At 37.8% G+C, this 26,606-nt stretch overlaps 1 protein-coding gene across 4 annotated transcripts in view; it reads left to right on the top strand.

Moving 5' to 3' along the window:
* The window catches only part of stxbp5a (syntaxin binding protein 5a (tomosyn)), a 131,208-nt gene that overhangs the window by 25,334 nt on the left and 79,268 nt on the right, over window positions 1-26,606 (top strand). For all 4 annotated transcript variants that reach the window (XM_067417621.1, XM_067417620.1, XM_067417624.1 and 1 more), the window contains exons 3-4: window positions 21,103-21,184; window positions 25,706-25,806. In XM_067417621.1, the coding sequence (XP_067273722.1) occupies window positions 21,103-21,184; window positions 25,706-25,806 (183 nt within the window). The remainder of the gene's footprint in view (window positions 1-21,102; window positions 21,185-25,705; window positions 25,807-26,606) is intronic.

The following is a 26,606-nucleotide window of genomic DNA, read 5'->3' as shown; positions in this document are numbered from 1 at the left end:
TCGGACAAACGGGTTTGTAAAATGTCTAAAATTGTTCATGGTTCAGTTTGATTCATCCGTACAGTTAACTCACGTGCTGAATCATGTTTCTCACACTAAAATAGTAGCAATTTACTTAAATGTAATATTAGATGTAATTTAGAAAACAACAAGAGCACCGCATGAGATGAATACTTACCTACCAATAAACATTTGTCAGCAATGATGCAGGTCTTTATTGCACATTATTATTGCACTTTATTGCTTGTAAATGCCTTTATATCCATTATATTTATATATTCAATATTCGAGGTTGAAATACGGGGACAATTTTTGATGGTGGGGCTGTTGCTTTGGTTCTAATGAACGACTAATTAATTTGGACCCCAAATCATTTCAATTGACAACTTAGGTAACATTTTTACAAAATCACTGTATGATTTTGCATTAAAGGGGTACTTCACCGCTGGGAAGACGAAATGTATATTTAAATTGGGCCATTTATGTAGTAGAAATGTGAAATTATTTTAAGTTGGTGCCTTCTAGACTGAGAAAAGCCATATTTTTTGGCACATGCGGATGAAGGACAACAACTCCCAGAATGCACTTGCTTCACTGCCCTACGAGGCCGCTCCCAAGCCACGACTACTGGTTATCACTTGCCCACCGCGGCACCGCCCCACCGTCGCTTTTATAGTATTAAAATCATTTTGTTCAGTTAGAGAACAGACACTACAAGTGTGAGTGAGCCGAACGAGTCACAGGACAATCGTAGCAGGAGTGAGATTTCATTCATTACGAGAGCGAAGACCTGAGCTAAGCACGACAGTCATTCACTGTGCGTGTCCAGTCTGGCACGTTTTCAAATCTTGCCTATGGAAGCTTAACTTAAATAGGAATTCATTGAAAAGTTGAAACACTTGCTTTGCGGCCGTGCGCATTTACATTCTGTGAGTTAGATCACACTCCCCACGCATGGGTTGAAAACATGCAGAACTAGCTCCTACTACTGACCAAAATAGTCTCAAATGATGCAAAATTATATTTGCATCAACGGAGGCTTTTTCCAGACACAAAATAAAATCTCTCGTCTCAGAGGGATGAGGGGATGGAAGCGCGGTCATTCAAATATACCACTGGGTTTCTACTGATACAAAGCTTAAAGGGTTAGTTCACCCAAAAAAGAAAATTCTGTCATCATTTACTCTCCCTCAAGTTGTTCCAAACCTGCATGAATTTCTTTCTTCTGCTGAACACAAAGGAAGATATTTGGAAGAATGTTTGTATATAAGCAGATTTTGAGCCCCATTGACTACCATAGTATTTTTCCCCCTACTATGGTAGTCAATGGGGCCCAAGATCTGCTTATATACAAACATTCTTCCAAATATCTTCCTTTGTGTTCAGCAGAAGAAATTCATGCAGGTTTGGAACAACTTGAGGGAGAGTAAATGATGACAGAATTTTCTTTTTTGGGTGAACTAACCCTTTAATGCTAATCACTGAAGTAACCCATTAACTAGTTTTATTTAAGTATTTGAAACTGTATGTTACATATTATTACATAACAACTGGTGCATGTGCAACATGTGCATGGAAATACATAGATTTGTATTATTTGTTGTTTGTAGTTACTATAGGTGAACTAGCATTACAGAAATCTTTTTCTTGGGCACCTTGAAGGATAATAATCTGCTGGATTGTGAAATCTTACTGGATAACCACCCTATGCTCTAGACCAAAATCCCACACATGGCATTAAGAACCAATGATATTTTTGTAAGATCTTCATCTTTTTCACAATGCAAAGAAGACACAGGAGCTGTAGCAGTTTATTTATTGCTGAATTAATTCACAATTGCATAATTGCTTGCTGTATCACACACTTTAAATCACCAACGCTAACCTGCTTTGCACTTACTGTAGCCCACTAGATTTATACTGTTGACACAAAATCTAGAAATATGAACAGAAAAGGAAAAATGAATAGAAAAAAATTGGCCACATAACATACTTCGCCCAAACAATTGTTCTAATTTACCACCAGTATAAATGCTTGTTGTAATCGCATAATTGTGACACTGATATTTATTGCCACAAACTGCTGCCTCTATGATGTGATTTTGAACTGATGTGTTGTTAGTCTCACAGAAATACACAGCACAATCAGTGCAGACGCAATACCATAACTCCCTTCCCCCACATGACACACACACACACACACACACACACACACACACACACACACACACACACACACACACACATACACACACATTATAGACTCTAGTGACTGTGATGTTAATTCCTGACCTATGCTCTGAGCACTGCTCTACTGCTGTCATGACATCATACATAGACCCTATAGAGAGAGAGAGAGAGAGAGAGAGAGAGAGAGAGAGAGAGAGAGAGAGAGAGAGAGAGAGAGAGAGAGAGAGAGATGCACACGTATAACGTGTGGCATGATGAGTCACCATTTTCTTAATGCTCATTGAGGCACACGGTTGGCATATCTCTCTCAGATTTGCGCTTACATGCACACTCATGCTGAACCTGTGTGATTTGGGATGTTTATGGCCACAGGGATGTTGGTGTGTTTACGTCTGATTAGTTCGGCATGCCGATTAGGCTGTGATGTCAAATGAACATAGAAGATATAGAAGATACAGATGGAAGATGGGAAAGAGTGAAACGATTGAATAGAGACAGAAGGGCAGTTATTTCAGTATTCAAAATCTTGTCACTTGTGATAGAAAGTGTGATGTGGGTGGCATTGTGTGTGTGTGTGTGTCACAGTTTAAACAGGGTTTCTGGTCCAAGTGTTGCTTTTTCTGCAACCTCCCACATGCTGCTTCTTTGGCCATGTTTGGCGAACAGCGGCCTCCTATGACAGGGCAAACACCCACACAAACAGACACACATAAACAAGGGCCAGCTCAACTGAACAGTTGTTTAAAGGGACTATATGTAAGATTTCACTTTTTTTTTTTTTTTTTTTTGCCAATGTGTGAAACACTGATAACAAAACTTAAAAAACGAGACCTTTCCCGGCTTCCTAGGTTGTCTAAAGGCTGTAGCCCATCGGGACGTTTTGCTGGGAAAATCAAAAGGATCTATCTATCTATCTATCTATCTATCTATCTATCTATCTATCTATCTATCTATCTATCTATCTATCTATCTATCTATCTATCTATCTATCTATCTATCTATCTATCTATCTATCTATCTATCTATCTATCTATCTATCTATCTATCTATCTATCTATCTATCTATCTATCTATCTATCTATGTCTGTCTGTCTGTCTGTCTGTCTGTCTCATCTTATCTATCTATCATTCTAATCTTTCTGTCTGCTGAATGTTAATACTTTGGTTTTGGGATTCAAGTCTCTAACCCCAAGTATTGGCAATAGTAGTCTTTTTAGTGAAGCTTGCCGTAGGAGAATAAGAAGAAGTGCCTAAAAATTCCCTTCACCAACATATCTTGAAATTTATTCTGTAGTATTAAATATTTGAACTGGTTTTCATAGAATTTCTTTGTGTGCTCAGATCTCATTGTCCCCATTAGACGTACTTTTCACCCATGCACAGACACACCAAGAGAACACAGGAGTCTTCCTGTTAGTCTCTTCTGGCCTTTTACTCTATTACACAGTTGCTGCAGAACCATACATTTTTAATGCACTTCCCAAAGTTGCACACTGTGCTCTATGATTATGTGTGTGTGTTTGAACAAAAGCTCATCTCAACCTTGTGCCCTCTGTATTGAAGAGTTAATGGTGCAGGTGAGTGTGAAAGCTTTGCGAGTAAACACTGCTTTTATAAAGATTGTAAAATCAGCATGAGCAGAATTGTCTATTACTGTTTGTGAAGGCTACCATGTCAGCTTCTTTTAACAGCAAATTTTGTCTTTAGGATATTTACATAATGTCAGGGTGAACTTAAAGGGTTAGTTCACCCAAAAAACGAAATTGATGTCATTAATGACTCACCGTAATGTTGTTCCACACCCGTAAGTAATTCGTTCATCTTCGGAACACAGTCCCAGAGCATATGCAGTCTATGCACACTGTACTGTCCATGTCCAGAAAGGGAATAAAAACATCATCAAAGTAGTCCATATGTGACATCAGTTGGTTAATCAGAATCTCTTGAAGCATCGAAAATACATTTTGGTCCAAAACTAACAAAAACTACGACTTTATTCAGCATTGTCTTCTCTTCCACGTTTGTTATCAAACCTCAAATAAAGATTCAAACGGTCATGAATCAGCAGATTGATTCGTATCACCAATGTCACGCGATTTCAGCAGTTTGCCAGTTTGACACGCGATCCGAATCATGATTCATGACCGTTTTAATCTTCATTTGAGGAACATGGAAGAGAAAACAATGCTGAATAAACTCAAATTTTTGTACCAAAGTGTATTGTCGATGCTTCAAAAGAGTCTAACTAACCAACTTCCTTGGTAAAATCTGATGATAGTCTTATCTGATATAATTAGGAAATTGTACTTAGCATCTTGAGCTTAATTTCAGTAGTGGTCTAGAAATAGTAGAGAATTGATAGATGTTTGAACTGCACCATATGTCTATGCAAGTCTTTGGTCACTGTGCCACTGTTTATTGGATGTGATTTTGTGTTGCGTGATTTTAGATGCGTTCCTGAATCATTAAAAAGATTCCAGATTCTCTCGATCTGATTCTAACTTTGTGTCCTGTGGGTGTTTTAAACAGCTGTGTTTTGTATCGCCAATCAAACTGTCACGCTGAGGTTTATGAACAAAGCCTGGAGGAGCTTTGGGAAGGCAGAGCACTGAAGGGGTGTGGCGGTGCTTTTAAATCTGGGAGACGCATTACTCTGGAGATCAGTGACTGTATGTGTGTGTGTGTGTCTCAGATGTCTCCAAGTCAAAAAGCTGATATCCTTGGAGGACGTGCAAGGTCAGAGCATTAACTGGGGACATGCTACCCTGTATTCAAGAGAACTGAATGAATGTAAAGCAGGAGGAAGTGACAGCATTCAATGAAGAGCGAAATAATGAGAGGAAAAAAGGCAAAAGAATTAAAAGCAGAGGAGACTGGTGGGGGTTGTGCACCCATCTCTCTCTCCTCTCATTCTGTAGCCCATCAGCTTTAGCTCAAGGCTCTTGTGACATTGTCCACAACACAACAACATTTACATGATACTCACATCCACGTAGACTGGGATATCAGAAAGTGAGATTGAAGGGTTTTCATTGATGCCAAAGCTGGATACAGTCAGTCAGATGGGGACAAATTCAGACAGCCTGTTTAGGATTCAATATGTACAATCAGGGCTTAACAATAAGGATGACCTGCTTGCTCTGGGCCAGTGTGAGAGGACAGTTACAATCACTTGCCCTTTTGGGCCATTGCTGCTTTATTTTATATTCATTGATCTTGTACTTCCATGTTTATGCCTTGCAAACTTAAACATTTGGTTGTCTGTGATGTACAGTATTCTATGTAGTTTTTGCAAATGACCCTTATTTGTTAATATTATCAAGGTGACTAACAGATTTAGTATAAAAAGGACTCATAATAATAATGTTTTGCATAGTTTACCATAATTGTTTTCTGAAAAAGTGGAGTATAAATTTTGCATATATCATTTATGGAGTACAATTATAGCTTTATAATTTCCAGCTTGTTGCAGTTTTTCTTTCAAAATATCTTTAGTAAACAAACAGTTATTACAAAAAATGTAATGTAATAACAACTGTTATTACAAAAAATGTTATCATTTTAAATTGTAAATCAGCAATAGAATGAACGGTCTCTTAAATGTTGTTTCTTATGCTAAATTTACTAGCCTGACGTGGTCATACTCAATTCTAGTCAGAATATGAGTCTGAAACTGCTCCATTGGGCTGTGATTATGGGGCGTGTTTCAACCGAACCAGAAAAAGACCTCAATTGGATAGACCTACAACCAATCAGAGCAACGAAGCGACGCATTGTCAAATGTCAACAGAGCTTAACAGCACTGTGTTGCCAAGTCCACGTTTTTTCCCCCCCCGCGCGTTGTTTTCTATGCGGGTTGAAGCGACTATTATGTGATATATAGACACATGAGTGGGTAATAACACAAATTTTACCCCCCAAACGCCATTTTTCCCCCGGAGAACTCCCCGAGAAGCTATTGTTTAGGGCTAGTTGGCGGGTTTTGTTGTAAATCACGCGTGCTGGTATCAGGATGGCATACGCGATCTTTGCCGGTGTTGTAAAAAATTACATAATTTAATGATACACAGAGTACTTATCCAACATGATCATCATTTGTGAGAGAAATTGTGAAGGTGAATGCAGATACAAATTCAAACAAATATAATCCAAGCCCCTTTGATGACGTGCATGATTACGTTACTGTTTATCATCTGTCCGTCATCGTCTAAAGCCCGCCCTGATGGTTTTATTGGTCCGAACAGTTTCTGTTCGGAGATAATTACTCCTCTATGGAGAAAGGCCAGACCGAACTGCCCGACCTAAACGTTTTGTGGGCGGGGCTGAGTTCGGCTGGCATCCAGGCTATAAATTTACATTAAAAAAACGAATTTGTCAGGTTGGTTCCACCAATGCACATGTGCAGTCCTAAGTGCGAGTCTCCGGTTTCTGCGGGAACCGGAGCTTCTAATGACATCTGCAATGACACGTTGACTTTACCCAATTGGTAGTTGGCTAATTAATTTAGAAGGCAGGAATTGCATTACAAGAGCCACACCACCATATTGCGCATTGCAGTTTCTAGTAATACAAGTGCACTAATTCTTGGTTTATATAATGTTCTTATGAAGAGGATTATTAGTCCATTCATTCATCCATCCATCCATCCATCCATCTGTCAATAAATCCATCCATGCTTGCACCCATCCATCCATAAATAATGCCATGGGGGCAAAATGTCACAGTAATCTACATATTTCAATCGTTTTTTTTTTGTTGTTTTGCATATTCTTCTGATGTCCATAATTAAATGTTATCTACATAACACTCTTGAATGGATGAGATCTTGTAGATTGTAGAAATTGCGAGTGACTTGTGAAAGTCTTAGTCTCACCAGATAGAACAGACTGTAAACTGTAAACTGATCAGTGTCCAGTAATCTTTTTCCCTATCTGTCTTTATGTCTGCTATGTATAACTGCATATCGTTACTCCTCCTCTCATTTTCCCAGGCTCATCTCATTCATCTCCATTAGTCCTTCACGTGGTGTGTGTATGAGGTGTTAGTGGACCGTCAATGTGGACTGAAGGAGACGGTAATGATATTATACACAACGCTGTCCATATGTTCCGCCTTACGTATGCTCTGATGCAGACGCGCCGTCTAATGCGATATGGCAGGAGGACGAGCGCTGTAAAGGTCAAGACAATCAAGAGACTGTCATTCACGGTAATTTGCGTTGGCTGAAATGCCATATAAGCGGTGTGCGAGGGTATTGTATCATCAGGTGGCATTGTGGTTTTTTTTTTGAGGTGTTTGATTTTAAAATCTCACCGCTTAACCGTGGAAGTATTCCTGTCCCATTGGGACACGTCTCGTATCTGGGAGCGATAGTCATGCCCTTGAAATGCGCTCTTAACCCCTGTCTGCTGCAGGCGAGACGCAGTACATCTCAGGGGAGGGTTGCAAGATTCATGCAGCCTTTGGTTGTGCTGTTCTTTTCCAGAGGCGGAAAGCTCATTTTGTTTTCTCTATGTGGTTTATTTGGTTGCTAATGGTGTGCAGTTGAATAGATCACAGCTGGAGGAGATTATAAAAATGCAAAAAAAAAAAGAAGAAAAAAATGGTGTGTGTAAGTTTAAAGCAATTTAACCAACAAGAAGCAGCTTATCGATCATATTGTTTACAACATTACAGCTGGTTGTATGCTTTATTTAGTTTGTCTTTTATAGCTTAAATGAGTTCAAACCAAAAATGGACTCACCCCCATGTTGCTCCAAGCCAATGATTTTCTTTTTACTGTAACACAAAAAGGGTTATTTATTGCGTAATGTAAAAAGCTGCTCATCTATACAATGCAAATGATTCCGTAAGATTTTCTGTGAATCATAAGGTTAATTTCATTCTTTTCCTCACACAAACATACGGCCTAAACTGGCAATATAATGCTAAAGTCATTTAGCGGTATGTTTTTGTGTTGTTGTTGTCCATTTTGGAGACTATTCGACTTTGGTCCTCATTCAGACATTCTTCTAAGCATCTCCTTTTGTGTTTCAAAATCATACAAATTACATGAGGGCGAGTAAATAATGACAGTTTTTTGACATTTTTGGGTTGACTGTCCCTTTAATACAAAGCAAAAGAAGTAAAAGGGACATTAGGAGTTTGGAGAAAATAGAACAGAATAAAGGAAAGAACAGATACTGCAGCAAGTTGGCATTTCTTAGATAGTGTTGAAGGATGTTTCTTGTCCAGCCAGCATGCTGACTCATGGGTAGAGGGAAGAGCTGAATAGTGCTGCTGGCTTCACACAGAAGCTTTGTCCTTGATGGAATTCTCTAGAATCTGGAAGAGACTGAGGTATAATGGGTCAGTGCACAGGCTCTGTAATGTTCTGGCTTTTGATTCACCCCTGGGCTCGTTGAGAGGGGTCAGCAACAATTTGTAAGCACTCAAAAGTGACATGACTTATTTTTTTCTCTCTTTATCTCCGTCTTGCTCTTTCACTTTCACGTTCCATTGCTTGTATGTTTTATTATTCATAAAACATGCTTTCATACTTTTACATTCATACACATTCATTTTCATTGTCACCAAATGATTGAGCTGGTTAGGACCAACGCTTGGATTAATTTGGCCTGCTGCCTGCAGACAACCCTTCAACTTATTCACAAGTAGTTATGATAATTGAAAAGTAGCTAATCATTTTCTTCCATGGCCAATCTGAAATACAGACAGGCAAATTCAAAACTCACCTAAATCCTCAGCTGTCAGAACAGAATGTTTTACCTGCCAACACTTAAGGACATTCTGTTCTTATACCTGCTTCTCTACGTTACATTAAAAAACAGAAGAACACCTCTTCTGTTATCGTTTCTTAATTTATTTCCTTTCCTCTTTCCCTCTCTTTACCCCCTTTCTCCATCACTATTTCCATCTATCTCTTCCATCTCCCCATTTGTCTCTCCCTCTGTCTCTCATACTCACCTTCTCTTCTCCTTTTTCCCCTCCTTCTTTCCCATCGTTTTAATGACTGACTTATCGGCACTATGCCCTGGGAATTGCTCCAGTGTTGGAATTCTTGACTGTGTGTGTGCTATATGGTGTCCTTGGACAGATAAGATAGTGAAAGAGCAGTTGATTTTGCTCTAGCGTTAAAAGAAAGCGCAGGGGGGAAGGCATACTAAAGTCTTTCAATGGGAGTCAGCTCTCCATTTGTTAAATTAAAAAGCTAAATATTACCCATCTTTATTGCGAGTACATTGGTTGTACGCCATTGAGTACGCCATGACCTTGTTGAAGTCAGAGTAGACCGCCTTGCCAAAAAGCATGAGGTTTTGCCTGTGTGTGCGTCCCAGTGCTGAGGAGACCAATGCCAACACACCAATGGAAGCAATGCTAAACTGTATCGGATAAGTGTGTTTTGAAAATAGTTTCACTTTAGTAGGGCTGTCACAATAAAAAAATTTTGCTGGACGATAAATTGGCGAAGAAATTATTGAGATAAACAATAATATTGTCGTTCTGAGACCATTTTCATCTAAAATAATGATAATGGCATAGTAATGCAGGTACACCTTTTCAAAAATCAATAAACTTTTATTTCTAAAGACTATTTAACACTGAAAACGGAAAACCTTTTAACTATCCACAATAAATGAACAAAACAACCCAAAAAAATAAAAGCAATGGACTCTCAGTCTGTTAACAAAAATGCACTTGAATAAATACCAAAAACAATAAATAAAATGGATGAAAAATGCAAAGGATGATTGTGTTTTAGGTGCATATTAGGAGTGGCCCGGTTCACAAAACCCACGGTTCAGTTCGTATCACGGTTTTAGGGTTTTCGGTTCTGTACAGTTCTTGCTGTTTTTTTCTTTTAATCGTTGACACTCCAGAATTTTACTTTAGCATATGATATATAGCTTAATTATCCACAATTTAGGATACACTATTAAAAAAAAATCATGCATAAACTGAACTTGACTTGACCAGCTCTGAGGAAAGCTAGGTGAGATTTTGATACAACAAGAGAGTAGACATTGATGACATGCTTTTCATTTATTTGGGAAAAAAAGGACAATGTGTATTGCTATCTTTACAGGAACTTATGTGACTTTTTAGCACACAAAGATTGAACTGAAGAATCAACTTGCATTTATCAAACTGGCAACTTCAGTGTAGCTTTAAGCCTTGTTTACTCAATGCGTCTGCATGAGCGCGAGGGTGCGTGGGGCAAATTTGACGTCAACATGGAGTGCGCGAGACCCCATTTTGCTTGACAGTGTGCACATCAAATTTTGTAACTTTGCGTGCGGCTCCGCAACCAAAGAAGCACGAGTTCCAGACTAATCTGGCCGAGTATGACGTTTCATCACGCCGACACCCATTCTGCGCATCGAGTATAAACACCTCATCAAACGGACGAGGCGCGCACAGTCAGCGAGAGAGTCAAGAAAAAAAAACAAGCATTCAAATGGAAATTACCGTGGCCAGAAAAATTATCGAGCTCATTTTTTTAATCATGCGATTTATTGATTTATTGACTATCGCGACAGGCCTATGCTTTAGTAACCAGCTACTTTGAACTGTGATCAACTATGTTCTCTAAAATTATCATCTCTCTCATTTTCTCTTGCTCATTCTTGTGAATCAATTAGTTTCAGACTGCTGTTCATTTTTAAAATGTGGTTAATTCATTCCAAGACCCATTTATTTTGTGCACCCGATCCAATCTCAGTCATTGAATATTGAGTATTTGTTGATACAGAGTCCCGATCCGATACTTGTATTCTCCTAGTGCTTAGTGCTCACTTCTAGCCTTCCCTCACGGGGCCATGCATTTTAACCCTCACGGGGCCATGCATTTTAATCGGACACCTTGTATCAAAATATTTATTCAGCAACCATAATGACTTAATTGAATAGCCATAAATGGCACAATTTTAGATTTCTCATAGGGTATCAGATACAGCATCATACACAGTTCACAGCCTCACCGTATGTTTAAATGTCGATTGATTTGGTGTTTGAAATGTCTTTTCTTTCTTCCCCTGGGTAGCAATATCCTATTTCATTCACAATACGCAGTGTGCTTCTCTCTCTTTCGGCCATCGATTATGTCTTCATCTATTCATCTTAAACACAAAGCAAATTTGATATGAGAGATTCAATCAAACAACATTTCACAGACTCATATGAATGATATAAAGTACTGTGAGCTGTATCAATGTCCTGTTGCAATGTCCATTTTAATAATATCCAGCTGTATATTATCCTAGTAATCTTGAGCTAATATCTTTGCAGTTGGATGTTAATGTTTAAGAAACGCGTACACAAATTCAGATTTTACGATTAAAGTTGCACTTAACGTTGAAACGTTCAAGCCCTGAACTTGAACTTTGTCACAATTCACATTATCTTATCTCATTTTAATGAAATAGAGTGCTGAATTACTACTAGAGGTCTGATGAATTAAAATTGTGGGGCAACGGCACTATTTTACATGGTCAAAACCATCACACTATGCATTTGAGTTGAAAGTTATGTTAGTGGTACTTATAGCGGCTGGTGGACACTTGTTGCACATTGCATTAAGCTAGATCGATATTAGAATATCAAATTAATAAAAACCGGATGACTTGTGTTGCTAAATGCCATGCAATTCATTTTTAAATATATTGTATGATGGAGAAAATGCTACGGTTACTAAAGCTATTTATGATTATGCTATGTTAGCCACTTGACAAAATAGCATTTACTCTGAGACATGGTACAAACTTTACTCACGATAAATCAAGAAAACAAGAGATTCAAGACTAACTGTGTTGAGCTATATAACAATGATTAGTTTTCTGTCGACAGTTTCTCGTCTGTCTAGGCAAGGCAAGGCAATAATACAATTTTTTAAAAATAATAAAACATAATATATTAATGTGTCTTTGGTATTTCCATCATGGTTTCTTCGGAACTAAAATTGAGGCTAAGGTGGATATGATGTCATTGACATCATTGGGTTTAAACATTATTGGAATCATTTGGAATAATGTAAGTACACAAGTCAATAAAATATAGAACATTGTTTAATTGGTTTTTGGATATATTTTAATCCAAAAATCTTGTCCAAAAATTAAATGCATAATATGCATTTAATAGAGATTTTGTTATTTAACCGATTCAGCTTGTATAACTCACTGACAAATAACTAAGAAGGTCCCACTTTCAAATTTTGGCAAGCCCTTGAAAAAGTTTAAAGAGTGTCCGCTTTTACTTTGCACTATATATTTTGTCTTTTGGCCTCTGGCTACAAAATAATCTACTAGCTTTTCATTTCCCCTATCCCTCTCTTCCCCGTTCTTTTTCCTTTGCAAGCTTCTTAGCTCTTGTATTTGTGTGCGTGTGTGTTTTAGAGGGTCTACATCATCCTCTGAGAGTGGTGAACGCTAGATCTAAATTTAGCTTGAAGAACAGGGTCATTAATACTCTCTGGCCAATCTCCAGGAATCAATCACACCCACCTACAGGGAGAGAGGCTTTTAATGGTGCACACCGCACTTTCTTTCATTTGAGTCCTCCTGTATACTTCTTACTGTTTAAGTAAATCTATCCATCTATCCATCCATCCCCACTGTCCCCACTGTGATTTAGCTTTTTCCTAGAATTAAAAACCATTTAGATATTGGATGCTACACTTATAAACTGAAAGCGTCTGCTCTGCTCTATACAGCACGAGCTGCAGAGTCGCAGCACAGTGCAGCAGAAGTCAGATTAATAGAGTAAGGAGCGATTATGAAAACTGTAGTCAAGGTAAACTGATTAGCGGACCATCATTTCCTTCGCAGCGGCGCGCATCGCTTTCGTTCCTCCCCAAGTAAAACTGAGTGAGTGATGTAAAATGCAGTCTACTGTTGTAAAACTCCAGGACATGATTGACGTTAAACGGTGTTATTAAAGCACATTAAGCCATGAAAGAGATGTTATCCTATACGGCCACCTGTGCACACGCTCCGAGATGTGGCGGAACTCACATAAGCGAAGGCTACCTTGGGCTTTAGATGCACCTAAACAGCCAAATAGCCTACACACAAAATATGTCAATGATATTTGATAAGTATCGTCATAAACACAGAAGGTTATGTCTTTAGTGAATGCAAACATTTGAGAAAGCGCATTTGAAACCTCTGTGTCCGTGCTCTTAAACTGACAGCAGCCTGATGTTAATCAAACAAGACATTGATCATATCACCCACTAATAATTGTGTTAAATAATTGAGATTTCAATATTGACCAAAATAATTGTGATTTTTGCCTTAATCGAGCAGCCGCAATATTGAGTCACTAACAAATATCTTATAGAATGTCATCATGTCTTTATACACAGAGTACATCGCGTATCCGAAAGCAAAAGTGAAGAGAGTGCACATTCAAAAGCGATTTCAATACTCCGCAATATTGACTCCCCCTTGCTGTCCATTTATCTGTTTTTCTATCAATCCATCCATCTAGCTATCCATCTCATTTTGTCTATTGTAATTTGTTTTTATCTGTGTTAAATTGACAGTTGAGTTTATTATCCAATCAGTTTCTCATCTTGGCCAGTTCATGTTTGCTACGTAGTGTGCATCTTTTCCAGCGTGAAAATCATAGCTGTAAAACGCAAGCTATCATGCTTAATTCAACACATAAGGACTGCTATCACATGGAAGAAAGCCAAGACTGTAAAGAAAAGAAAAATGTCCATGTATGCAAATTTTCCTTGATAGGACAGCTCTGATAAAACAGAAAAACATTAGTAAATGTATTAAAATGAGTCATCCCCGGTTGCATGTTAGCTGATTACGGTGTTGCTGAGTCTAGGATGTTTTAATAGAGCGCGCTGTGTGTCAAGTGTATCTGCAGAGTGGCTTGTTTTAGAGCGTATGTGCACTGAAGCATGCTCAAGGTGAAGGCAGTATGCTGCAGCGACAGCCACAGTGCTTGCAACTTTAATTGTTTGGGTCCCCAATAAATCAAACGTGCCTCTGGAGTTTATTTATTTAGAAAGCGTATTAGACAAATTAATCATTCCCAGGAGCATGGGAGAGAAGGAGAGGGTATGCTTGTTTCACACCCAGTTGTTAGCATCACTGGAACTCACTCTAACATGTTAGCTCTGTGTGTATTCATGTGTTTGTGTGTTGTCTTGTCTCTCTTAGGGTAAAGCATGACTGGACACTTCTGACGTCAGAGCAGAATAAACGTCACTATTGACCCCCTAGGCTGCTTTCTGTTTCTTCTTGCTTTTTTTCTCTGTCCCTCCTTTAGCCTACTTTTCACTTGATGCTTTTGATATAGCCGCACACACATGAATATCACACTTTAGCTCTGTTCCCAAACCAACTAAAGATCTGACTGTTTGTTATGCATTATTTTTTTTCTCTTTGGCTGTTGCATAGACAATAATTTTTTGATGGACAGTTGGTGTTTAATATTCTTTTGGTCAGTTCATTTTTGCTACAGTGTGCATCTTTTCCAATGTTGTGGAAATCATGGCTGAAAGCGCAAGCTATACAGTGCAGAAGAGCTGCTATAAGATATTATATGGAAGTTTGCCAAGTCTGTGGTGAAAAGAAGAATGTCCACCATGTGTGCAAATTTTGAAAGACAGGACAGCTTTAGAAAAAAAAAAACAGCAACACATTAGTTATTAAAATCAATCATCCCCGATTGCAAAATGAGGCTCGACTCGCAATTGATTTAATAAAGAGTTTAAGGTTAGCATGTTGGTAAAAAATACAAAGCAATGTTTTTTTTTTATTACACTGTTTTTATTAATGCTTTTCAGTATTAAATAAAAATAGGCCTATAATCAATGTTCCTCTCTCACCTCATTTTGGATTTACTTATTTCACTAAGCATTATAAATGCCAAGCCTTTTGAATTTGGTCAAAGCCAGATATTTTAGGAGTCTGTATAATTTAGTTTCCTACCTTGTGGAACAGCATTTGTGTCTGATGCCTTTAAAATGCTGCCTCTGCAGACAGCTTACTAGGTTTTGGAACAGAGCCATACTGAATACATTAAATGCATGGCTACTGTCTAGTAATTTATGGCAACATCTTAGGGTGCTCACTGCTGTTTAGGAAAAGATTTAAAAGGTGTTTCTTTATAGCCATGAACAGCCCACTGGACTTTATTGCGTGTGGGCATAGAGTCAGCAGTGTCTTTCTCTTCCCAGCATTCCATCCACACTCTGTCTTCTGCTTTGCCCTCTTGTCAACTTGTTTGTGATGTAAGGGTGTGTTTGGCATTTTTCAGATCCGTGCTGTCATTTATTCAGTGATATACTTCTCTGGTCTTCTCGTGGTGACAGTATTTCTTGCCTCTCTCTTATTTTCATTATATTTTGCCCCAAAAACGGTTGTCCCTGACCTCACCATATCAGCTGATCGCTGTGTGTGTGTGTGTGTGTGTGTTTCCTCATTATATGATGGGGTCCAAGGCAGAGACGGCTACAGGTGGTCGAAGGATGTATGAGGATTCAAGGCATGCCCTTATCAGCACATACAATTTCCTCCGGTATCTTCCAGCCTTGTCACTTCAAAGTGTCTGTGATGGATGGATGGGATGAGCCACTGAATGACTGTACTGGCTTCCTCTAGGTGAGGGATGAAGGCTGCTTCACTCTAAAGTGCAACTTTAAAACGCAGCTTAAAAAGCCTCATTTCAGAGCAACAGTGTCACTGTAATAAGGAGATATATAAGCAAGGAGTTGATTGGGTATTTATTTATTTACTTTAGTATTGAATATTAAAATGAACTATTTATAATTATTTAAATATAGAACGTTTATAATTAACTAAGAATGTCTCGAGCTGATCTCAAGGATTGGTATCAGGGCCGATCAAGCATTTTTATAACTGATCGGTTTCGCCTATCCTAAGCTGTTACACAGATGTTGTGCAGTAGATGGCGGTATGCACCTCCGCCATTAAAAGGAAAAGTGCATGCCATGCATATTTAAAATATCCCAGTTGTTCTAGCACGTCACATGTTTGAGCTTCCATGTTTAGCGTATTTGATGCGCACTTTTGTAAAAATTACTTAAAAGTAATTTATTTCACATTGGTAAATCCCCCTGTAGTCAATAATTGTATCCCTTAAAGGTGCAGTGTGCAGTATTCATGAGGATCTATTGAAAGAAATGCAATATAATATATATGACTGTTTTCAGTGGTGTATAAAGACTTTACATAATGAATCGTTATGTTTTTACTACCTTAGAATGAGCCATATCTTCTTACACCGCGTGTCCCCTTACAGTGAAGTCACCATTTTGGGGTGTAATAATTCTACAGTAGATCTAAATGGACAAACTGCTCTATAGAGCGCAAGCTACTCTGCTCTCTCAGACGACATCTTTGTCCTGTGTCAGTCACCGTAGCTTCTCTATGTGCTTTGAAAGGGAGGGGTGAGTGGTGGGCGGTTGTAATTCGCAACCTCACCGCTAGTGTACCTTTAAAGGGAGTGTATGTAAGATTGTGGCCAAAACTGGTACTGCAATCACTTTCAAATGACCTATTCCCCCCTAACCCTAACCCTAACCCCTAACCCTAACCCACATGTTGACGTGGTTGGTTAAAAGGTAGTTTTTTGACGTAAGAAATACTAGCGATTTCAAACCTCGTTTTTGAGACTGACTGGTTTACTGCAGTTTTAAAGAGAAAATACTCAGCAATGGTGTTAAATGATGAATTTGCACATGGTTTGTATTAAAAACACCACAGACATAAACAACTTAAAAAATGTGATTTTCACAACAGGAGGTCTTTAATAACTTAAATGTACTTGAAGTGTTTACCAAGCAAAATACAAGTATATTTGGATCAGATTGGGGGCGCAAAAAAAAAAAAAAAACTGGATCAGAACATCTCTATAACATTTCTCCCTCATAATACTCCAAAAATGAAGACATTTATGTGTCCGGGCTTGTAATCCTTCAGAGTGTGAGACTCCATTACACGTTTTTTAAATTTTTTTTATGCATGCTTGTATTTTTGTTGTCTGCATAATGTCTTTATTATTATTACTGCATAATGTAATTGTTATTTCCCACCACCCTGATTGTACATGCGTATAAGCGTTTTACTCTTGCCTTCCTTCATTTCTCTTTCTCTGTCTCTCCTTACTGTGGAAAATGAATGTGTGCAGTTCCCAGTAGAGGTTATCATCAAATTATATCTCTACAGCACAAACACAGACACACACATTTACACACCACGTGCCAGGCACCCAATGAGAAATTACAAACTGTTCAACAACTATTTGGCATTTGGCATTAATATAAAATGACTTTTTCTGATTCAAGTTTTTATTATTAAGGATGTTAGTGCTTACTTTTAGAACAAATAACTGTAAATTACTTCCATTTTTAAATTACTAATTTTTTTTTTCTTTAATTTTCTCTGTATAACAATTAACAAAATTTGTTCTAACTTAAAGTGTACAGCATTCAGTAGCAACAATTTTTTTTTGTGTTGTTGTTTCTTTTAAATAATTAAAATAATGTATTGTACTCATAATAACAGGTGTCTTTCTCAAGTTTTGTGCCTCATACAATTTCTGAACAATTTTATAGATTTGGATGAGGTCTTCATGGATCTTCTTGGATCTGAAAACCTGAGGTCTGACCCAAGTGGGTTTGGGTCCAAAACTTTGACTAGTGCCTGGGACATGGGTCTGTACTGAAATTAGCCCAGGGTCACAGGTAAATTAAAGTGAAATTAAAATTGAAGTTTTTTGGCTTTTAGTATGAATTTGATTGCTATGACTGTTACCTATAAGCTAGTGTGCTCCAAAACAATGACACAATTCACATTTAAAAGGTGTAGCATTCAAAACGTACAGTCTCTCATTTATAGATAAATGATTTTGATGACATCATGCTGCACTTCAGCTTCTCATCAGATTTTCTGTCCAATCAAATGCTTTGTAGATTTTAAAGCATCCTGCCTCCTACATTATAAATAGATACTGAAGCTGCGGTTGAAATCGGTCTCTAATACACACATTTAATATTTTCTACATGGTGAGTGGCACATAGTGCACTATATAGGGGATGGGGAACGATAAAGACCATTAAGGCAAATGAAGTCTGGTTTTACGCGAATGTCACGCGAACCGCACACACAGTCTGTCACAGAGACACGATAAGCACAGAGCAGATCACATGCACGAGTCGGCGCAGACCACAAAACGTATTGGATCCATTTGTATTCTGCAGAGAATGCTATATTTTAAAGCGATATGGAGGAGATTAGGAGGAGAAACGGTTAGTGATAAGAAGGAAACTGAGGCTTTACCAAGCTCAAGGGCTCTGGCCGAGCTGTGATATAATGAGCTGTTCGATATGTCCCGTCCTGTCTTCCTGTTTCAGTGGAAATTACGTCCACACATTGAATAACTCTGCATGTTTCAAGGCATTTCAGTGGGCCTTTAAAATAAACGTGCTTTTACCAAACAGACCCAAGAAGACCCAAATGATTTAAAAGTTATTATTTTCAGGTGTTTAACACAATTGTATTAAAACAAATACATAATAAATAATTATTTAACAATGTTATTGTCCGCCGCTTTCTGTCAATATGCGTTTCTATCTGTAAATTACCAAATCCTCCAGGATACTGGTGCATGTAGCAGCGGCGCATGCTCAATATAAACTGTGCTGTACAATACCCGAGAGAATAAATGTGGGGATTTGCTTCTTCTTATTAACCTTAATATACATTTCCTTGTCATTTGAGATGTAACAATGCTTAGGAGCAGTTTATTGACTTGGAAGTGCTCGCCCAAATGGAAAAATTATGTATAAACATATATATTTTAGTTTTTCCTTAAACAAAACTAGTTTTTTTCAAATTTGTGAAACTCCATTGAAAACATATTGTCCTACATTTCTGCCATACAATAAGTAGGCTATAAGCTATATATTATTCAATTCAATTCATATTAGTGCTTTCACAAAACATATCGTTTCAATGCAGTTTTACAGGTAATGCATGTCTATGTTACAATTAAGAGTGATCTGTTATCAGAGAAGACTGTGTCCAAGTAACGTATTTCAGAAATGTATACATTTGTCTGGCTATCACCAGACCAAGCTCAATTTAAAGATTGATCATTGGTCTGGGGAGTCTGCTCTGTATTTTCTGCTGCACAAGAGGCGTGATCAACTGGCATTATTTGAATAACTGTACACAGTTGGATAGTTCTTCAACCAATCCGACCACAAGAGGCGTGATCAATAGGCATCGATCCATTGCTTCTCTATCCATCATCGTGTTAAACCTGCCAAGTGCGGCAAGTGGATAAGCCAGTCTGTGATTGGTTCCCGTAAAAGTGTATCAGCAGCAGTAGAAATAAATGTACAGGTTTACAGACTGAGCTGCAGGGCGAAATCAAATCGCCGGCAGATCAGACTGTGGGTTTACCCAGTCTACATATACATATCACACACTTAGCTAACAATATATTAATTTGAGGCAAAAACAATGAGCTCATTGAAGTAATGACTACATGTTAACATTGCACGATTTTCAAAGTCATCAGATCACTGTTCTTTTCACACTGCGTGACTATCTGGCTAGCATTCAGTCGCTGCTGTGTGTACATTGCATTATGGATTGGCGACAGGGGGTTACACATCGCATGACTTTACAATAGGAAGAATCACAGACAATTCTGTCTGGTCTGCAAACTACACAACCAAACACATGCAAGAAGTGAGAGGGAAATAACGCAAGATCATGCGTGAGACTGGAATTGTTATGAAAAAATGGTTGCCTGCAAGAAGCTTGCGATCCAAATAGTCTGTGTGATGATTTGCGGCGAAAAGGAGAAAAAGAAAAAACGATAATGAACCGAAGCCATGCTTGGTGATATTCTGGTCTACAACTCCTCCCCAAACTTCCCACTGACCTGTATCTCGCTCTATCATTGGCTGTAGGTAATTGCACATGTAATTTTCAGTCAGAACAGTCTAGCTTGCTATTGCTAGCCTCTCCGAAATTATATATATATATATATATATATATATATATATATATATATATATATATATCTAAATAATATATATATTATTTAGATAAATGTTATACATTTGGCTATGTGTAAAAAATAAAAAAAAATTCTTTTGTCATAAAAAATGTCTTGTATTTAGCCACAAGTGTGGGACAGGTGTAACATTTTTGTCACGGCTTGGAATATAAAGACAAGGACATATGGATCTAATTGCATCGTATAACTTTACTGAACAAAAGAAAAACAAGGAAGGTGATCCAACAATAAAAGAAGAACATGATAGCTTCACCTAAACACACAATGTAGAGACAATACCGAACACAAGCTAGTGACAATAACAGAAAAAAAAGAAAATAGAAATAAAATACAAGAAAACAAGAAATATATAAACTAAAATTCCATATAACAAACTGAAACTGACACTAAACGTTACATTTTGGTACAATTACCACATGGAAGAACATATTTTAAAGATGGATGTGTGTAAGTACATAATATTATTTGGGTTCTAGTAAATTGTGACCTTTGAGTTTTCAGACAGGGAGAGCATATTACTTTGAAAAATGTAGTAATATTTATAAAGTGGGCTGCTATGTTTTATTACCGGCTTTCAGAGTGCAGATTTGACAGTGACTGACAGACTTCATTGCTAGCAGCAATGCCAGAGAGATTGGCAGAGGTAATTAACTTGTATGTCCACAGAGGGTGAACAAATGACTGACATGCATTTAAATGGAACAGTGCCTTTAATTAAAACAAATATGAATAAAATGCAGAAACAATAAGTGGCATCTTCTGGTTTTGACCCAAAAGTCTTGTAAAAATCTTGTTAGCCTCGATTTCCTGACTCTCCTTGACTCAGAACCCTTTCAGATTCGGCCGACCCGGTGTGGAGTGTTACTGTCAGCACGAGAGTGGAGCAGCTGTCATCCAGCTACAGTTTCTCATAAATGAAGTGAGTGTTTCACATTTTCCCCCTTTTTTCTGTGTTCTTCTAAACCTCATGCTGAGAGCCAATTCCCATGGCGCTTCAAGAGGCAGTTTGAATAATCCAGGATGAAGCCTCAAGAGGCTTAGATGATCCCTTAACCCAGAGCGTTTGCTGCCACAAACCCTCTTGTCCTCCAGAGTGGGCCTGGAGGGATCCTACAGAGGAAGCTGATATTACCATTTTCTCCCTAGAGTGTTGCCCACAGTCAAGACCACAGGGATCTCTTTCACTAAGCTGTCTTGTAGATTGTGCTCTTTAGTGTCAAAACGATTAGTTCACTGTACATCCATGGGAATATTTGGCTATTTATCAAGGTTTTCCTTCTTGAATTCATTTCGTCTTGACTTGTTTCAAGGATAGAACTCTAGAGCACTTTGCTCTGTGCTTGTAATTTGAGTCATATTTCAGTTGTACACTACAAAAAAAGATATCAGATGTTAGAAAATAATAAATAAATAGTTAAACGCATTAAAAAAATAAGTGTTTTTTGTGAGGATTATCATCAAAATAATTTAAAGAAAAATATCTTGGAACAATGCAAAATGCTGTATACACTTACGATTAAAAAACAGACTTCTCAGCAGTCATAAGCATGTTATTTGACACACTGTACATTTTTTTGTACTTCTATTTTTAGACCCTTTGGATGGCAATTGCTTTTATACAAAGTGACTTGAAAGTGCATTCAAAATACCCCGCCCAGAATCAAACCAATTAACCCTTTGCTAGTAGCACCAGGAAAGCTTGAAATAACACTGTTAAATAATATATAACTATTCAGGATGAATAATGCATTGCTTGACATTAGACCCCAAAAACTTGTTTGGGAAAATGTAATCATGTAAAACTTAAAACAGTGTGAATGATTTGATTGAACTACTTAGTTAGATCTTATTGTTTTATGATAAAACTGTTGTCATTGTAGATTTGATATTCATCATCAACATATTGATATTGTTAAAATAACTTTTTATTTGAAATGATTATATAAATTAAATGTAAAGATGCATTCCTAGTCTAAAAATGTATAAGAAATGTAATGAGTTTTTGTTGTTGCTTTATGGTAGTCTTGTTTAGGTGAGGGATGTGGTTGAAATGGCAGGGCTTCAAAGCTTTGAGTTACTTCACATTCATTAGTACGTTTTCTATGTATATATTTTCAGTCTCAGTGTTTGTGTTTTTTTGTGGCTCAGCAGACCAAACAGAGCCTGTACAGAGAGGCACACACACCTGGGACGAAGCACATACTCTTGTCTGTTTTATATTCTGCCTCTATAACCAGAAAAAGGCAGTGTTTGTCAGTATTTGATCTGAATATGCTAGTGCCTAGATGGAAAGGAGATATTTTGTGGTAACATCCCTCCTCCTTCCACTCTGTCTGTCCCACCCACACTGTCTCTCTTTCGATTTATTTTTCCACTCAGTTCTCTCTCTCTCTCTCTCTCTCTCTCTCTCTCTCTCTCTCTCTCTCTCTCTCTCTCTCTCTCTCTCTCTCTCTCTCTCTCTCTCTCTCTCACACACACACACACCACACACACACCACACACACACCACACACACACACACACACACACACACGCCACCCACCACTGTATCTCGAATCTTCCAGCCCTCCAGAAATGCTGCAGAATGAATAGGTTATCTCCTCCAAAGTATGGTATGTGTCAGGGGCGTTTATATCCAAACAGGCAAGACAAGTAGTGCCTCCGATGAAAATCTGAATGTTAATCAACAGTACGAAAACATAAAGCAAATCTAATGAAATATGACTCTCAAAAAGCAACATCAGCGAATAAAGTTTTAGAGGGAGATAGTTTATTGTGCTTATATTAAGATCCTGTGGCATTATATATATATATATATATATATATATATATATATATATATATATATATATATATATATATATATATATATATATATATATATATATATATATATATATATATATATATATACACACACACACACACACACACACACACGCATACATACATACATACATGCATACATACAGGTGCTGGTCATTTAATTAGAATATCATCAAAAAGTTGATTTATTTAACTAATTCCATTCAAAAAGTGAAACTTTTTCTTTTCTTTTAATTTAAATGATTATAACTGACAAATAAGAAAAATATCAAATTCAGTATCTCAGAAAATTTGAACATTACTTAAGACCAATACAAAGAAAGGATCTTTAGAAAAATTGGCCAACTGAAATGAACATCAAAAGTATGAGCATGTACAGCACTCAATACGTAGTTGGGGCTCCTTTTGCCTGAATTACTGCAGCAATGCGGCGTGGCATGGAGTCGATCAGTCTGTGGCACTGCTCAGGTGTTATGAGAGCCCAGGTTGCTCTGATAGCAGCCTTTAGCTCTTCTGCATTGTTGGATCTGGCATATCGCATCTTCCTTTTCACAATACCCTATAGATTTTCTATGGGGGTAAGGTCAGGCGAGTTTGCTGGCCAATTAAGAACAGGGATACCATGGTCCTTAAACCAGGTACTGGTTGTTTTGGCACTGTGTGCAGGTGCGATGTGCATCTCTATAAAGTTAGTCAGCAGCAGGAAGCATGTACTTCTCTTAAACTTCCTGGTATACAGCTGCGTTGACCTTAGACATGAGAAAACACAGTGGACCAACACCAACAGATGACATGGCACCCCAAACCATCACAGACTGTGGAAACTTTACACTAAACCTCAAGCAACATGGATTGTGTGCTTCTCCTCTCCTCTCTTCCTCCAGACACTGGGACCCTGATTTCCAATGGAAATGCAAAATTGACTTTCATCAGAGAACATAACTTTGGACCACTCAGCAGTTCTTTTTGTCTTTAGCCCATGCAAGATGCTTCTGACATTGTCTGTTGTTCAAGAGTGGCTTGACACAAGGAATGCGACAGCTGAAAACCATGTCTTGCATACGTCTTTGCGTAGTGGTTCTTGAAGCACTGACTCCAGCTGCAGTCCACTTTTTGTAAATCTCCCCCACGTTTGTGAATGGTTTTTTTTCACAATCATCTCCAGGGTGCGGTTATCCCTATTGCTTGTGCACTTTTTTTTTAAACCACATCCTTCCCTTCGCCTCTCTAATAATGTGCTTGGACACAGAGCACTGTGAACAGCCGGCCTCTTTTGCAATGACCTTTTGTGTATTGCCCTCCTTGTGCAAGGTGCCAATGGCCGTTGTTTGGACAACTGTCAAGTCAGCAGTCTTCCCCATGATTATGTAGCCTACAGAACTACTGAGAGACCATTTAAAGACCTTTGCAGGTGTTTTGAGTTAATTAGCTGATTAGAGTGTGGCACCAGGTGTCTTCAATATTGATCCTTTTCACAATATATTCTAATTTGAGAGACTGAATTTGAGATTTCCCTAAGTTGTCAGTTATAATCATCAAAATTAAAAGCTATAAACATTTGAAATGTATCAGTCTGTGTGTAATGAATGAATACAATATACAAGTTTCACTTTTTGAATATAATTGGTGAAATAAATCAACTTTTTGATGATATCTAATTATATGACCAGCAGCTGTGTATATATATGTGCCTGCAACAACTGACTCATTTGCATTACATTACAATGAGCTCCGTTATCGCCGTTTCTATCAGTAGAAAACGAAACCATATCCGTAACGTACTGGCCAGTGTCCTGACAATTCATCCTACCCGTTAGATATACCGTTATATATATATATATATATATATATATATATATATATATATATATATATATATATATATATATATATATATATATATATATATATATATATATATATATATATATATATATATATATATATATATATATATATATAATTTTTATTTATTTATTACATAATTCTAAGTGCTACCTACTGTTTTAATAAGAGGTAACAAAATCTGACAAGGTAAGACAAATCGACAGAACACTGGCTCGGATTGGCATAGAATGGTTAATAAACAAAGAGAACAGTTTGTCCCAGTGGAAAAGCGGCTCCACCAGTATTGTATATTCTGTGTCATTCTGTATTTTCTTAGGAACCTCAAAAGCTCATAAGTTTTTGTTACTGAAATTAAACGCTGCTTTATTAAGTACAAAAACACTGCAAAACAACATCGGAAGTGAGTAATTTGTTAATCGTTCTTTCGCCTGATTTCTGTTAGATATAGCCTACGCACTTCATTGCTGTTCATACTGGTTAAATGTTACAGGACACTAATAAAACAAACAGGGTATGATGACCTGTAATCGTATAGTAGTGGTGTCCCATTTCTTAAGGAATATTTTCACCCCTACGCCTTGCCACTCTGTTTCAAGGGACAAGGGGTAGGGGAAGGCGAAGGGGTATAAAATAGAATTGGGATTGGGCCTAAGTCTATCCCTCACAGCCTCATTTTCATCTGCGTTAAATTCATTATGCTGTCCTACCTGATTAAGTTCTTTTTGCAAAGCTCTCTATCTATGTGTTTTTTCTTTCTGTCTTGTAGGGGGCGCTGGTTAGTGCTTTGGCCGATGACAGTATTCACATGTGGAACCTGCGACAGAAGAGACCAGCTGTGCTGCACTCACTCAAGTTCAACAAGGAGAGGTCAGCCACGGTCACTTAATCTACACTTGCTCTGTGCGTGTGTGTGCATGTAGACTGCTGATCAGTGTTAGCGATACAGGACTCTGTGTGTGGCAGAGCTGGTGTTGTGGAGTCTGTGGGCCCACACTCACATCTGATACCTCTGTTTCTCTCTTTCACTCTTATTATTCCAGTTGACTTCCACTTGCTCTCTCACTGCTGGTACCCAGGTGCAGCCCAGAACATAACAGTCATTTCTCTGTTGGTTGCATAGGGAGACTAGTCAACATGTGTAGTCATGTTTGGAAACAGTAGTGGGAAAAGAGCTAATTTTAACTAATGCAATGCAATTTAGTTTACCAAAAATGTATTTTGCTCACTCTAATGTTGTTCCAAATCTGTCTTTCTGTCTATTGTCTAACATAAAATAATTTGTTGTGAAAATTGTTGTAGACCATTCAGGTTTGGTAACCATTGACCTCCATTGTATGAGGAAAAAAAATCAAGTCTTATTTTATGCTTCAGAAATTTCTATCCTATTTTTATCCTAATTGTATCTATCATATTAAATGACCATTTCCTTTCAAGCAACTTTCTCAAATATGATAAAGTTTTATGCTTGCTTTGTGCTTGGTTATACATGTTAAAACAAGCTGTTTTTGGTACTGTACTTTATATTATGATTTGCTTTGTATCAACATGCAGTAGCTTGCACTGTTGTTCATCAGGGACTGAGTGACTGATTTGGTTTAAACTTATAAATAATAATAATTAAAGCTGCAAACAACGGTGAAAGGGCCCTCGCACCTGTGCCACCGCCA

Source organism: Pseudorasbora parva, chromosome 15, assembly GCF_024679245.1.
Source record: "Pseudorasbora parva isolate DD20220531a chromosome 15, ASM2467924v1, whole genome shotgun sequence".
NCBI lineage: Eukaryota > Metazoa > Chordata > Actinopteri > Cypriniformes > Gobionidae > Pseudorasbora > Pseudorasbora parva.
The sequence above is the reverse complement of the archived record's forward strand: the minus strand, read 5'-3'. Positions and strand labels throughout refer to the sequence as shown.